The sequence below is a fragment of the Filicampus tigris genome, chromosome 22, assembly GCF_054856515.1.
Source record: "Filicampus tigris isolate MCC_2025a chromosome 22, RoL_Ftig_1.0, whole genome shotgun sequence".
In the NCBI taxonomy this organism is placed as follows: Eukaryota; Metazoa; Chordata; class Actinopteri; order Syngnathiformes; family Syngnathidae; genus Filicampus; species Filicampus tigris.
In genome coordinates, this window is record NC_141238.1 from 8340789 (window position 1) to 8354305 (window position 13517).

At 42.4% G+C, this 13517-nt stretch overlaps 1 protein-coding gene across 1 annotated transcript; it reads left to right on the top strand.

The window, feature by feature from the left end:
- The first annotated feature begins 3147 nt into the window (after positions 1 to 3147).
- Positions 3148 to 13486, top strand: pah (phenylalanine hydroxylase). The gene is made up of 13 exons (XM_086021844.1): positions 3148 to 3313; positions 4002 to 4121; positions 8483 to 8666; positions 9701 to 9789; positions 10140 to 10207; positions 10510 to 10706; positions 10792 to 10927; positions 11002 to 11071; positions 11318 to 11374; positions 11444 to 11539; positions 12687 to 12820; positions 12943 to 13058; positions 13139 to 13486. The coding sequence occupies exons 1-13, from the start codon at positions 3242 to 3244 to the stop codon at positions 13180 to 13182; spliced, it is 1383 nt and encodes a 460-aa protein (XP_085877970.1). The 5' UTR covers positions 3148 to 3241; the 3' UTR covers positions 13183 to 13486.
- The last annotated feature ends 31 nt before the right edge of the window (positions 13487 to 13517 follow it).

Below are 13517 nucleotides of genomic sequence, written 5' to 3' on the forward strand. Positions count from 1 at the left end.
AGGCTCATCCTGGGAGATTTGCTGTCAGGGCCACGTGCGAGGGTGTAAAAGTCAACGGTGGGGGCAGTTAAGAGCCGTGGAGGGAAAAATAAAAAAAAGGCTCCATTATGCTGAGTGAGAACTGCGCATGTGGCCGAGCGCGTTAAAGTTTCACTCTTTTCTCCTCTCCCCCTTCCGTTCACCCCCACAACAATGATCCGTTGGGAGCCCCCCGCCGGGAGAGAACGCGCCGACGACATTCACAGGAGCAGTCCATTAAATCTTGGGAATCTTTGAAAACGAGTGACGCTCCGCTCCGCCTCCCTGGACAACACTTAGGCCTTTTCATTGGAACAAACACGTCCAAACAAACAACTCCGCTGCATGCCAGAAAAACTGGCAAAACCTCCAAACACAAAAACCGAAAGCCACCCAAAGTCAGAGTTACTAATGGGAGAATCCCGCATCGATGCACCCTAGGAAATGACTTCAACAACATTAATTTATATGAAGTAGTAGGAATGTAACGATTCATCAAAAACCGATTTAAAATCGATTCGCCCCGATTAATCGATTAGATTAATTGAAAACTGAGCTGATTAAATTCATCTAGAAAATGATGTCTTGAAACGTTTTTTCATTCCAGATGCATAGCACATTTTGAATGTGTCGATCAAATTATGCTTTTGCGCCAAACATTACGTATTGCGTTTGAGGATAGCTGCAGAACCACACTAGCGCACAGAGACAAGCATGTAGCAATTTTTTTAAAAATCGAATCGAATCGGAAATCGGGAACTGAAAATCGAAAATCGGATCGGGGCTTGAGTGAATCGTTACATCCCTATGAAGTAGACTAAATTGTAGTTTAACCCAAATTTCAACAAATCTAATTTGACAACTGTTCTAATTTTCTGCTAGGCAATGCGCGCACATAAAAAAAAAATGGACACTTTAATCAATAAGTAATTAATTGGGGATTTACAAAGGGCTTTAATGTGGACTCTTTCAAGTTTCAGTGACTAGTACGTTTGTGAGAATAAGTAATACAGAGAATCGATGGGATGCAATTATATAACGATAATTTGACATCTGAATCAATAAATAATGTGATGCATCCAGAATTTTAGTGTGCTTTAATTAATGCACACTCTTTCAATATTTAGTGACTATTTTTTTCTGTTAAGGAATGCAAGTAAATTACAATAATCTGACCTCTTCATTTCCAAATAATGTGTTGCATCACAGGTTAATCACCAGTAACTTTATAGTAGGTGTCAGCCGCAGGCACCAGGTGGCTCTCAAGGACCACTTGAGTCGCCCGTGGGCCTGTCCTGAAAATAGCTCACCCGTGACATAGGTATTTTGTGTGTATTAGGTGTGTTACTATTCAATAAATAAATAAATACAAAAAAAAAAGTTTTTTTTTTTTTTTTTAAATCACACAGGTGGAAATACAGTAATGACAACACAAAAACGAAACAAAATTGGCAGCCCTTCCCATTTATCAGGAGCCACAAAGTCGCTCTCAGTTTGAAAAAGGTTGGTGGCATTAAAAACAATAAGGAGATTTTTGCATGTGTCATGGCTGCCATAAAAAAAAACATCAAATTGTCTGATCACAAAACAAACAAATTCAGTATTAGCTTATTGCCTCACTGCCATCGTCAACCTTTTGTTTTTTTTTAATCGATCAATTCACCACGACAACGCCATGTGTCCCCACAACACCAACTAGTGGGCCACACACACACACACACAAGTGTGTACTTCCTGTTGATCTATCCAAAAGGGCACCTGTGCGCCTCATACTTTATCTTCCACTGCCCTCTTGTGACACCTGTTGATGCCTCAGCAGGCCTCAATGGGAAGAATGAATGACAGTTAACTAAACACCAATGAAAGCTGATTAAAGGACAGCACGGTTGCTACCAGCAATTGTCAACGACTGTCCTGACTGACCGAGAGAGACAGAATTGACCTTTACTCCGACTTCCCCGCGATCCCTGCGCGAATCCAATGAGCAGTTCATCTGCATTAAATCGATTCTGATCGACTTCCCGAGAAAAATGGGCCGCGTTGTCTCCCTCGGAGTTATTAATAACCCGTAGAGATAACATTTTGGAGGCATTTTACTGAGTAAATACAAGTCAATTAGGATCACTGGGAATCCAAAAGAAACTGACCTGAGATGCCTTGCGGCCAACGTGCAGAAAGGGAACGAGAGCGGAATTGACGCAAAATATTCCAAATGCACGTTGACTTCCAAATAAAAAATTTTTTAAAATTATATATATAATTCAAAATTCATTTCATTATGTTCATTATGATGTGTTACCAATTAAAAATAAAATAAAAAAAAAAAAGAAATTGTTAAATACAAAATAGTTTACCGGGCATTTTTTAGATAAATCAATCAACTTACCATTTAATAAGAGGACATAAAAAATAATGCATTTTGTTTCATTCATTTTTCAATTTCAGAGAAAAATTGATATTTAATTATAAATAATGGTGATTAAAAAATGCATAAAATATGTCAAATAGTTTACTTTTATAATACATTAATTTTCATTTTGAGTACATAATTTATTTCATGAATAAACCCGAAAATTAAATGTATATCAATATATTTTAACTCATTCACTGCCAGAGATTTTCAGACCCTCTTTTTCCCTAACGTTTGAAAAAATGTGAAAAAAATAGAAATAATAATATTCTTGGGATTGAAAGGCTGGACTGAGAAAAAACAAGTAAATTCATCAATGGCAGTGAATGAGAATATATATGGACTTAAAGCAGAAATTATGTCATAAATCAATCTTGGACAAAAAGGAAAAAGAAAAAATGAAAACAATTGTGGGGGGGGACAACAGAAAATGAATACAACACATATCAAAAGACTCCAAATGATGTAAATGCTTGCTTGGTCAAAGTGGCTTAAACCAACACTGAAACGAATTAAAAGTTAGCATTTTTAGGTCTCCTCAAGACTTTGGAGCCCAGCAAACACGAGAATTGAAATTGTAGGTCACCGCCGCTGCAAACGCAACCAGATGGGCCACATGGGCCCGACCGCAGTTGTGTTTAACAAGCGGCGGCCCATCACATGCCAACGCAGAGGGCTGTGCGTGTGCGCGCGGGGGAGAGTCACGTGACCCGCTATGTAATAAGAAGTGGCGGCCCCGCGTAACACAATCCGCCAAAGCCGAACGCTGCGCACACGCAAGCACACACGCGGCTCACCTGCACGTCAGAGACGATGGATGCGGCTTACAAGAGGGTCAACGGGAACGACAGTCGGGACGCCGAGCCCAATGAGCAGGACAAAGGGGTAGGTCTGGAGAAAAGAAAAAAAAATTAAAATAAGTCAAAATGCTGTTTTTTTGTTGTTTTTTTTTTAAGTCACTAAAGCTCCTGTGTTGCATGGAATCCACCAACCAGGACAACAGCGCACATTTGCAAAAGTCAGTTTCAATCTTGAAGTGTATCACACGTGTTATTCCGTTCGAGTTGTATAAGTTATACTCTATAAGCCTACGACAAGTGCTTCGCACCTGTGTTGCATGGAGTCCATCAATCAGGATCAGCTGCCAAGCGATTTTCAGAAACACTGCTAATACAACAAAATGTCACGTTTGTTCACTTTCTGGAAAAGGAATAACACAAGCGATCCGTTTTTCTTCCTGTTTTGCTGTGGGGTAGAAAAAGTGTGGCCAATGCAGCCGTCGATACGGAAATAAAAGCTGCCGTGATTCATATCATTATTTTGTTTGCGTCTGTTGTGCGGGTTTTTTTTTTTTCAAACACTGCTGTTATTATTCTCAATTTTAATGGCCGTGAACGAGGGCATCCGGCCCGGAATATTCCGGGGACAATAGCCGGAATGTCCACGGATCCTCTGTGGGAAAACAGCTGATGAAATCAGACAATGAGCTGTTGGTTTTAATCAGTTTTTCGATGGGTTCTTCGAGGCTGTCCATCGGATTCTAAAAAGAAGGTGTTGTTGCTTTGCTTGGCAGAGGAGGCGTGGCTCCATGTACCTGGAGGAGGAGACCAGCAAGAAGAACGAGGTGGTCTCCTGCATCTTCTCGCTAAAGGAGGAGGTGGGCGCCTTGGCCAGAGCGCTAAGACTCTTTGAGGTAAACTCCTCCTCCATCGTGCGATCGGTTTGAAAAAAAAAAAAAAAAAAGAAAAAAAGCAACTATTTCCTGCTAGAGAACAGACAACACAGGAATGTGGAGTGCAACAAAAAATATTTGTTTAATAAGAAGAGGAACCTGAAAATGTATTGGTCGCGTATGCGAGTACGGTAAATGAAATTTCTGAGGCAGAATGCGTCCTGCAAAAGGATGTTTCTCCCAAAAAGGGAGAGGTTTTTTTCCGTGCCAATTATCATTGCCATTAAGTCATTCACTGCCAAAAACGTTTCTATACGTCTTTTCACGGGCCAGCTATTCAATCACAGGAACTGATTTTTTTCTATTTTCGTCAAATGTTAGGGTAAAAGGGGGTGTGAAAATGTCTGGCAGTTAATGAGTTGACTGACACCGAAAATCGAATTTTAGTTTTCAAAAAACGAATATAGAATCTTACTGTCTATCGAGGTAAACTTCCTCATCGTCATCATGATCGTGACCTCACAGAACGCAGCAGCGGACTTGCTGCTGCTGTCATGTGATCCGTCGGCGGCATTCAGGACCAAATACGAAATTGACCCGAATTTGGGGGCTCGGAAAAGTAAAGGTCTGATCATTCAGCATCAAAATGTTGATCCCGGTCTTGTTTTTGTGCCGGCGACCTTTTCCAAGTTGCCCCATGACTAAACAAACGGAGCTTATCTCGCATGTTCGCAGGCCGCATTGATCCACTGAGCTACGCGGCACAGCTGAAGGTGACTCTAAAAAGTTGCTGCTTCAACTTGCTACGACAGAACGCCAGCGAGATTGCATTGCAATGGCACAACACAAACAGAACGGCCTTTACTGACCCAAAATTCACACAGCTTTGACGAGGCTCAAATTGAGCCATTTGAAAATCGAGTAAAAACAATGTTTGTGATATATTAACTAAAATAAGCAATTGAAAAAAATATGACTTCAAAATAATTAAACTAAATATCGAAAAAAAAAAAAATACTGAAATTGCATTTCAGTTACAATTCTACGACAAAAATGAGCGTACAAACGCTACTTTTGAGAGGAGTGATTCTCAAAGTGGGCGCTCTTTAATGGTACGCAAAAGAATGAAGTGCAGTTTTCCTAGATTTACGCACAATGGTTATTTTTTTTTAGGAATAAAACCACTGCCTTGTTTTTGATGAACACTTAGGCCTACTAGTTACTGTATTTCAACGCTGGTCATAATGGTGGAACTTTTTCAAGTATTTTTTGAGGTGGTACTTGGTGTAAAAAGTTTGAAAACTACTGGTCTTTAGAAATTGCATCGCAAACTAGTACTACTACTTATTAATAATGAAGTTATAAGAAGCTCCGTCGTCGTTCGTGCGTAAAATGCTGCAATCGAAAGCATGACCCGTGTTTAGAAAGTCAACTTTGCAAACATGATTGCATCTGCCTCTGCGTTTTATTTATTTTTATTTTATTGATTTACAGAGCCTGCGTACGTGACTTTTTGCTCGAATCAACATACGATTGGCAGCACTTCCATTATTTAATCACCATCAGCATGGTTACGCAAGTGTTCCTTGTACTTCGAAAAAAGCAAAAAAAAAAAAAAGCTAAGACAACAGAGAGAATCCACCGTTAAAATTGTTAACTATGTTTTGTGGGTTTTTTTCCCCCCTTGTTGTGCTCATTGTTTTGGGGGGGTGGGGTGTTGTTGAATGAAAACACAAGATCCTCTTTGGGCCTATGAGCTCACACTCTCCCAATCCTCCCCCTGAGCCTCCCACCGCCTCCGCCATACAACATCCCAACTGACCCCCAACCTCGTCCGCACGCCCCCTCCAAGCGCGCTCATGCCCGCGCTCATGTGACACCGACATGCTGCCTGTCATGTGACACCCTGAACCTGGCTTTTGGGGATTTCGGAGCTGGTTGACATCAAAAAAAAAAAAAAAAAAGCGCTTTTCCGTGAAAAGAATGCCTTGAAGGAATTACAAGTAGAAAATGCCATCGTGGGCTTTCTTATCAGTGGAATCCAAATGTGCTGACGTCTTTGTATGAAAAGCCGATTGAGTCTTTATACCACACCATTGATATCTCTTTACTAGTACGCTCTTGGTACTCACTAGTAAGACAATTGAGCGCACTAGTAGAATGACTAGTCGGACAAGAAGTGAGGCCAAACAATTAGAGGGCATTTTGGCACGATTCGTAGGATTCGGGAGGCTACTAGTGCGCCCGAGTCGTTTGACTAGGGCACTGAAGGACAAAAAGAATACTAGTACCTGGACATCAAGGAAATCCGATAAATGCGCTAAAACGAGCAGGACAACTTTGGCACATTAGTAGGACAACTGCAGGCTACTTAGTGGCCATTTTGGTGTTACCAGAAGGGTCCAGGAGGCTACTAGTGTGTGACCCATGTCTACTAGCCGGGACTAGTAGTGTTACTAGTGCAGCATAGTAGTTTCCTGTAAAGGTTTACAAAAAAAAACCACGAGTAAGACATTCCCTCTATTGTGCAGAGTCATTTTACTCGTGCAATGAAACGAACTAGTACCTTGACTTTAAGCTAGCTGTCAAGGATATCTAATAACTGCTCGAATGACTTGATGTAAAGCTTATCCGGAGCATTTTTGACATTTCTGCATACTACTAGGACCATTAAATTACTGGTGAGGACAAAGAACGTACTAGTACATGGACTTTTAGCAGGAAATCAAGAATATCCAATAAATGAGCAAAGCCAGCAAGGCAATTTAGGCATTCTAGTAGGACAACTAAGTTAGTGAGACAAAACTGATACGATAACGATAGTTAACTGATCACTCCATTAGAGTGTCTTAATGGTTTTATTAGGCCCTCAGCTGGATATCAAGGATATCGAATAAACGCTCAAATGTTTGTGTATTATTGCGTCACCATTTCATACACAAATGCACGGCCCATTTCTCAAAACGTATTCAGAAGAAAATCACTTCCAAAGAACCAAGTATGAACATTTTCGATTTTCTGCTCATGTGTTCCACTATGTTTGCCATCTTTCGTCTTCCCCACGCAGCGTGTTTCATACGGCCTCATAAATGGTCCATTTCTGCATATTTGGGGCTTTGAATGGCTTTTGTACTGTACGTCTTCAGTACATTCTCAAATCAACATGTGCAGCTGTTTAGAAATGACGCCCAAAGACTTTACAATTGTCCTACTTTGGTTTTTACGACATTCCTTTTTGCCCCGTTCTTCTGAGTGGCGGTTAGTCCAATGAGTGCGGTCAAAACAGAAAACTACCAGGGCTACCAAAGTTCAGAGACATTCTACAACCTTACGTATTTAGAGTTTCCCTGTCCAAACTCCAGTCAGAAGTGTTCAACACCTGACGGAACTGGAAGCAAGGCAGTATCCGTCCTTAGACGTCAGCGAGCATTTCACATTCTTTTTCGGGACTTTCAGGAAGATGTGATCAAGGCAATCTGAACCAGATGCGCTGGTACTGGGAGGCCCCCGCCACTCACGCCCTCCACTTCCAATTGGCCTATCGCAAAACAGAACGCGACATCCACCCTCTCCCATCCGTTGTGTATACCACGCGAGGATGCCTTCCAGTGGCTCATAAACATCCGCACCAGCCTTATACAATCTTTATAGCCTTTATGGAAATCTCTGCAAATTAAGTCAATGTGTGCGCATACTGATCCCAAAACATCTGGGGGGCGTATAAGCAGCTACGATCGTGTCTAGAATCTGACGACAAGACGAACCTTGTCCAAAAAGCACCTTTCGGAGTAGATTTTGTCAGGCTAATATACGGGTTCTGCGGGTTTTAGTCAAGTCAGATTTAAGACCTCCTTGATCAAAATTAAATATAATTTTCAGCTAATCATTTATCGGAACTGAAAGTACTAAAAAAAAAAATCGGAATGAAACACAAGGTTGTTTGTTGTGTCTATGGAATCTTTAAACCCTATGGAACAACGGGTGCAAGGGTAAAATGTTTATCTTTAACAATAATTGAAGCCTTTGTTTTGGAAAGCTTCCTCTTACTGTATGTTGTGGGGCAAATTGACTTGCTCTCAAATTCAAAGAATGTAGAAAAACAATTTTAAAAAGGAGAAAAAAATATTTGGATTAAAAATGTATCACCTTGCATTTATTCTTTTTCCCCATCAAATGCTGGCCAATCAATACAATAATTACAGACATAAAAGGGTTAAGGTGCCACTGACATCTTGTTCAAGTCCAAGAAGAGGAACCTGACAGAGGAGGTTATTAGACAACACCGCTCCCTTGTGGTCAAACCAGGGAAGTGAAACAAGGCACTACCAAAAAGCACACTGTAGATTTACTCACATCAATATTATCCTGGCGCCGTTTTGCAGGAGAAGGGCATCAACCTGACGCACATCGAGTCTCGGCCGTCGCGCGTCAGCAAGGAGCAGTACGAGTTCTTCATCAGCGTGGACTCGGACTGCTCGTCGGTCCTGGACGACGTCATCGACGGCCTGCGCACGCAGATCAGCGGCCAGGTGCACGAGCTGTCGCGCAACAAACAGAAGGACACCGGTGAGAGAAATCGAGAAGTATTCCAGAGATGAATAAGCACCTTGATTCATGGGGAGAGGCTACTGATTTGCGAACATATAAGTTGCGAAGGTGGAAAATGTAGGATTTGGACAGATGTTTGATAGCCACACATGAGTGACAAGTGGTTGAGCATAAACTACAGTGGGTAACAGTGGCCTCTAGAGGAAGAACAGTGTGATTGCCAATAAGGATGACCGGGTCCTTACAAACCGGTCTATTTATGAACTGCGTTGTAGTGCTTCCACTCGCTAATGGACAGCCATCGTCGCCGACTAGACGGGTGGCTCGCCACCCCAGCGCTGACCCCTTTATTAGTTGTTTCCAGAAGGACATTAGTTTTGCTACTCATCACCAACAGGCCTGGCGGGAACAGGGGCGCTCTGTGTGCCTCCCGTCCAGGGCCAAACTCGCCAAGGTCACAGCGGGCCGGGACTGACAGGCCCTACCGAGATGCCGGTCAGGGTCAAGTGGACGAGACGATACTCATGGTCCTGTTGTGAGGGTAGCTTGTTAGAGCCTCATTGTCCCTGCGCAGCCTCGGGCCTTTGGGCCACATGGCGCAAATGGAAATTCATGAGCGTCTTTGAGGGTCATAAATCCAGAAGAACAAGCAGATGGCCTGTGCGCACTGCTCTGTCGAATGTCAACATGCCAAGAGATCATGATGTCCTACAGGCCAAAATGCTTATCTCCATCGTCCATATCCATTTGTGCTCCTCTAGTCATACAACTACCGCTATTTGTTAATACATATCGGTTGCTTTTAGTACACTCCCGAACTTACTACCAGTTAGTTACCAATCCGAGTAAACACGGAATAAAGCTCTTCAAGGAAATTTCCAGACATAGATTTTGGAGACTTTTTTTGTGGCGCCACTCATGATAGACAATTTATTTGGCCTGAGAAAAAGGAGAAACCAGAATCAATAAAATAATTCATCCATCTGTACCGCTTAACCTCACAAGGGTCGCGGGGCAATAAAATAATTAATTGAAAAAAATCTTCTCTCCAGTGCCATGGTTTCCCAACGACATTCAGGACTTGGACCGCTTTGCCAATCAGATCCTCAGTTATGGCTCGGAACTGGATGCTGATCACCCGGTAAAGTTCTCGCTCATTTGTTATGCGCGTCCGTCTGTGTGTTTGCGCATCTTCTGACGCCCACGCGGCCAATGAAAGACGAGGCCGCCTATTCTCATGGAAACACACAAATTGATGTCATTGCTGTAATTGGGGCCCCTATAATTATAGATAATTGCTCTCTTTTGCCACCATCATTAAAGCGAAATATATTCATCATAAAGAGCTGAAAACCCCTCTACAAAGGCTTCATTTGAATGCACATTTGCATGCTCTCATTGGGGACCGAGTGCGTAATGCTGTCAAAGGCCACGGGGTTTCGTTTGTGAGATCTAACACGGTTTGTCCTTTTCTGCGTGTGCGTCCACCAGGGCTTCACAGACCCCGTGTACCGAAGCCGCAGGAAGGAGTTTGCTGACATCGCCTACAACTACAGACAGTAATTTAACTCTGAACTCTTACTCATGTGGAATTACATCTAAAAATTCTGGTGGTGAAGGAACATGCATCTGAAATTGGTTAAAATTGTTGGACCCTACCATCCTACCGGGGATGTGTTCACAAGAACTTTTGTACGACTACAACCCCACAGCCTTGCATATTCCTGATTCGGAAAATACTTATTCCCATGGTTCATGGGCCCTTTGGACTTCCCTTGTGTCATTCTCTTTCTGAAAGCAGTTGTTACTGATTGGTAGTTGGTTGTTCTGGTGCCTAAAGTTTGCATCTTCGCCCTCTCAGTGGCCAGACAATCCCTCGGGTAGAGTACACAGAGGACGAAAAGGCCACATGGGGCACCGTATTCAAGGAGCTAAAGACCCTGTACCCAACTCACGCCTGCCGTGAGCACAACAGAGTCTTCCCTCTGCTGGAAAAATACTGCGGCTACAGGCAGGACAACATCCCACAGCTGGAGGATGTGTCCCGTTTCCTGCAGTGTGAGTTGCTGCATCTTTGTAGTTTGCATTTCGTAGGTAATTGAGTCACCAGTTTTTTTTTTTATCCCGCCCCATCCCTCCGCAGCCTGTACTGGTTTCCGACTTCGCCCGGTTGCCGGCTTGCTCTCCTCCCGGGACTTCCTCGCTGGACTCGCCTTCCGCGTCTTCCATTCCACGCAGTACATCCGTCATGGCTCCAAGCCTACATACACACCTGAGCCGTGAGTGTGGGCGGTTCCAATTGGATGACACGACAAGTTCGTAGTGAGGGATTACGTTTTTTTTTCTTTTCCAGTGATATCTGCCATGAGCTCCTGGGGCACGTCCCGCTCTTTGCCGATTCGGGTTTCGCCCAGTTCTCCCAGGTATACAAAGCACAGGGACAGACTTCTTATTGCAGTATATGCCTGCAGAGTTGATTTGTGGGCCACAGAAAATGCAGCGGGTCAAACCTTGCCCCCCAGCCGTTGAATTTGACACTTGTGACCTCGAGTATCTAAAGCTTCCCTTCTTTATTCTTCCAAACAGGAGATCGGCCTTGCTTCTGCCGTTGAATTTGACACCTGTGACCTTGAGTATCTAAAGCTTCTCTTCTTTATTCTTCCAAACAGGAGATCGGCCTTGCTTCTCTTGGTGCCCCGGACGAGTACATTGAGAAACTTGCCACAGTAGGTTTCTGCATCAAATTGAAGATTCTCAATCGAGCAAGTGTTAACTGGTCTTTGTTTCTGGATCAGGTATATTGGTTCACCGTGGAGTTTGGGCTGTGTAAGCAGGGCTCCGAGACAAGAGCATTTGGAGCGGGCTTGTTGTCGTCGTTCGGAGAGTTGCAGGTAGGTTCATCAGCTCAGCCACCAGAGTGGGCGGGGGGTCTGGGTTCAGGCAGTGGGTTAGTGGTCCATTTAGGTTCAATGTGTCAGTGACTTCGCCTGGCCAGCGGGGAGCGGGAAAAGTGGTTCACTGGCTCAGCGTGGGCCGAAAGAGCATCTATGGTGGTACACACGTTGCATCCGCAGAGGATGTGCGCTCAGACGAGTCCAAGGGGGAATGCCAAGAGGCCGTAATCATACTCCACTTCCTGTTTTTAACAGGAATCTCAAGGCTCATTGATTGTCTGAGAACCAGTGATCATTTTGTTGACTAAAATTTTCATCATTTATTTCGTCACAAATATTTTTATTCAGACGAAATCGAAACGAAAACTAAAATAGTAAGAGAAAAGAACCACTCAGAAAATGGAACAGACGGGATGAAGTGAAAGCGGCGAAAGGATTTTTGGGCCCATTTCACCTTCAACAATGAAGAAAAATGACCAAGTGTAAATAATGTGGAACGGTCATTCGTGGGAAGAACACGACGAATTTGAACTGAAGCAACATCAACAGAATAAACATCCTGAGATGTTCTCTAAGGTACATTTGTTGCCGTTGCTATCGTTGTTGTAGTATTAAACTGTGGAGAACTGAAAATAATTGCGTGCATATTACGCTGTGGTAAATTACAGCAGTTTGACACCATTAGCATTGAATCTGTTGTTGACAATGCTAGATTCCCAAGCCCTTTTATTTATTTAGTCAAAAGCTATTTTTTAAGGTCTAAGATGGCATAATGTTGTCATTTCAACATTTTTCATTGAAACAAAGTTTAATAACGACAATTGTGTTAAATGTGTGTCTTGCGTGTTAAACTAGTTACAAATAGGTGTGTTATACTTTCTGTATAAACGATTCAATGTATGCTGGAGGAAAGACATCCACTAAATCAATTTATTAATTAAATTATTGAGTTCACTAAAATTGCTCTTTATTTTCATTGACTAGAATTGTACAAAAATTACAATTACAACACAATCAGATGACTAATTTATGACCAAATCCTTCATAAATTTTAGTCAAAAGACTAACAAAACCTTAATTTAAATATCTTGTCAAAATTAACACTGCTGACACCACACTGAATGTGTCATTGCTTGTCTTCCAGTACTGCCTGACCGACAAACCCAAACTGCTTCCCTTTGACCCCGAGAAGACAAGCATCCAGAAATACCCAATCACAGAGTACCAGCCGGTTTACTTTGTCGCCGAAAGCTTTGAGGATGCCAAAGACAGAGTCAGGTATGTTATGTTGAACTGTAATACGCTACTAATGTCTTGAAATTTCACCGAGAGTCAAATATCCCTAAATTTTGGAAAGCTGTGTATGACTGACAGTCACTGAGCTTGTGTGGGCCTTGCAGGAAGTTCGCCGGCACCATTCCCCGCCCCTTCTCTGTGCGCTACAACCCGTACACCCAGAGCGTGGAGGTGTTGGACAACACCCAGCAGCTCAGCAATCTGGCCAACAGCATCAAGAGTACGTTCCAATCCTGTATTATAAAAACCTTTTATTTTGATAGGCTGCATCCTAACATGTTTTTATTCTCTTGGTTTCAGGTGAAATGGGCAAATTATGTGAAGCCCTGAAAAAATTGGAGTGACGTCGCGACCGACCAGCCTAAAGCATATTATACTTAGCGGATCAGTTTTTTGTATTAAAACACGTCGTCACTACCGGGATGCAATAAAGTATATTATATGTCTTTTATTTTAGTGAATCATGTAAAACTTGTAGATGTCAAAACCCTCTAATGTGTTACTCTATTAGTATTGTAATATACACACTAAAACCTGATTTTACATTTATATATATGTAGATATATACATATTATATATAGATACAGTTTTAATTCATTTTTATGCATGGAATATTTTAATGAAACTAATAAACACGATATTAATGTGGTCGCGGCTGTCCCATTTTAACCGTAAAAGT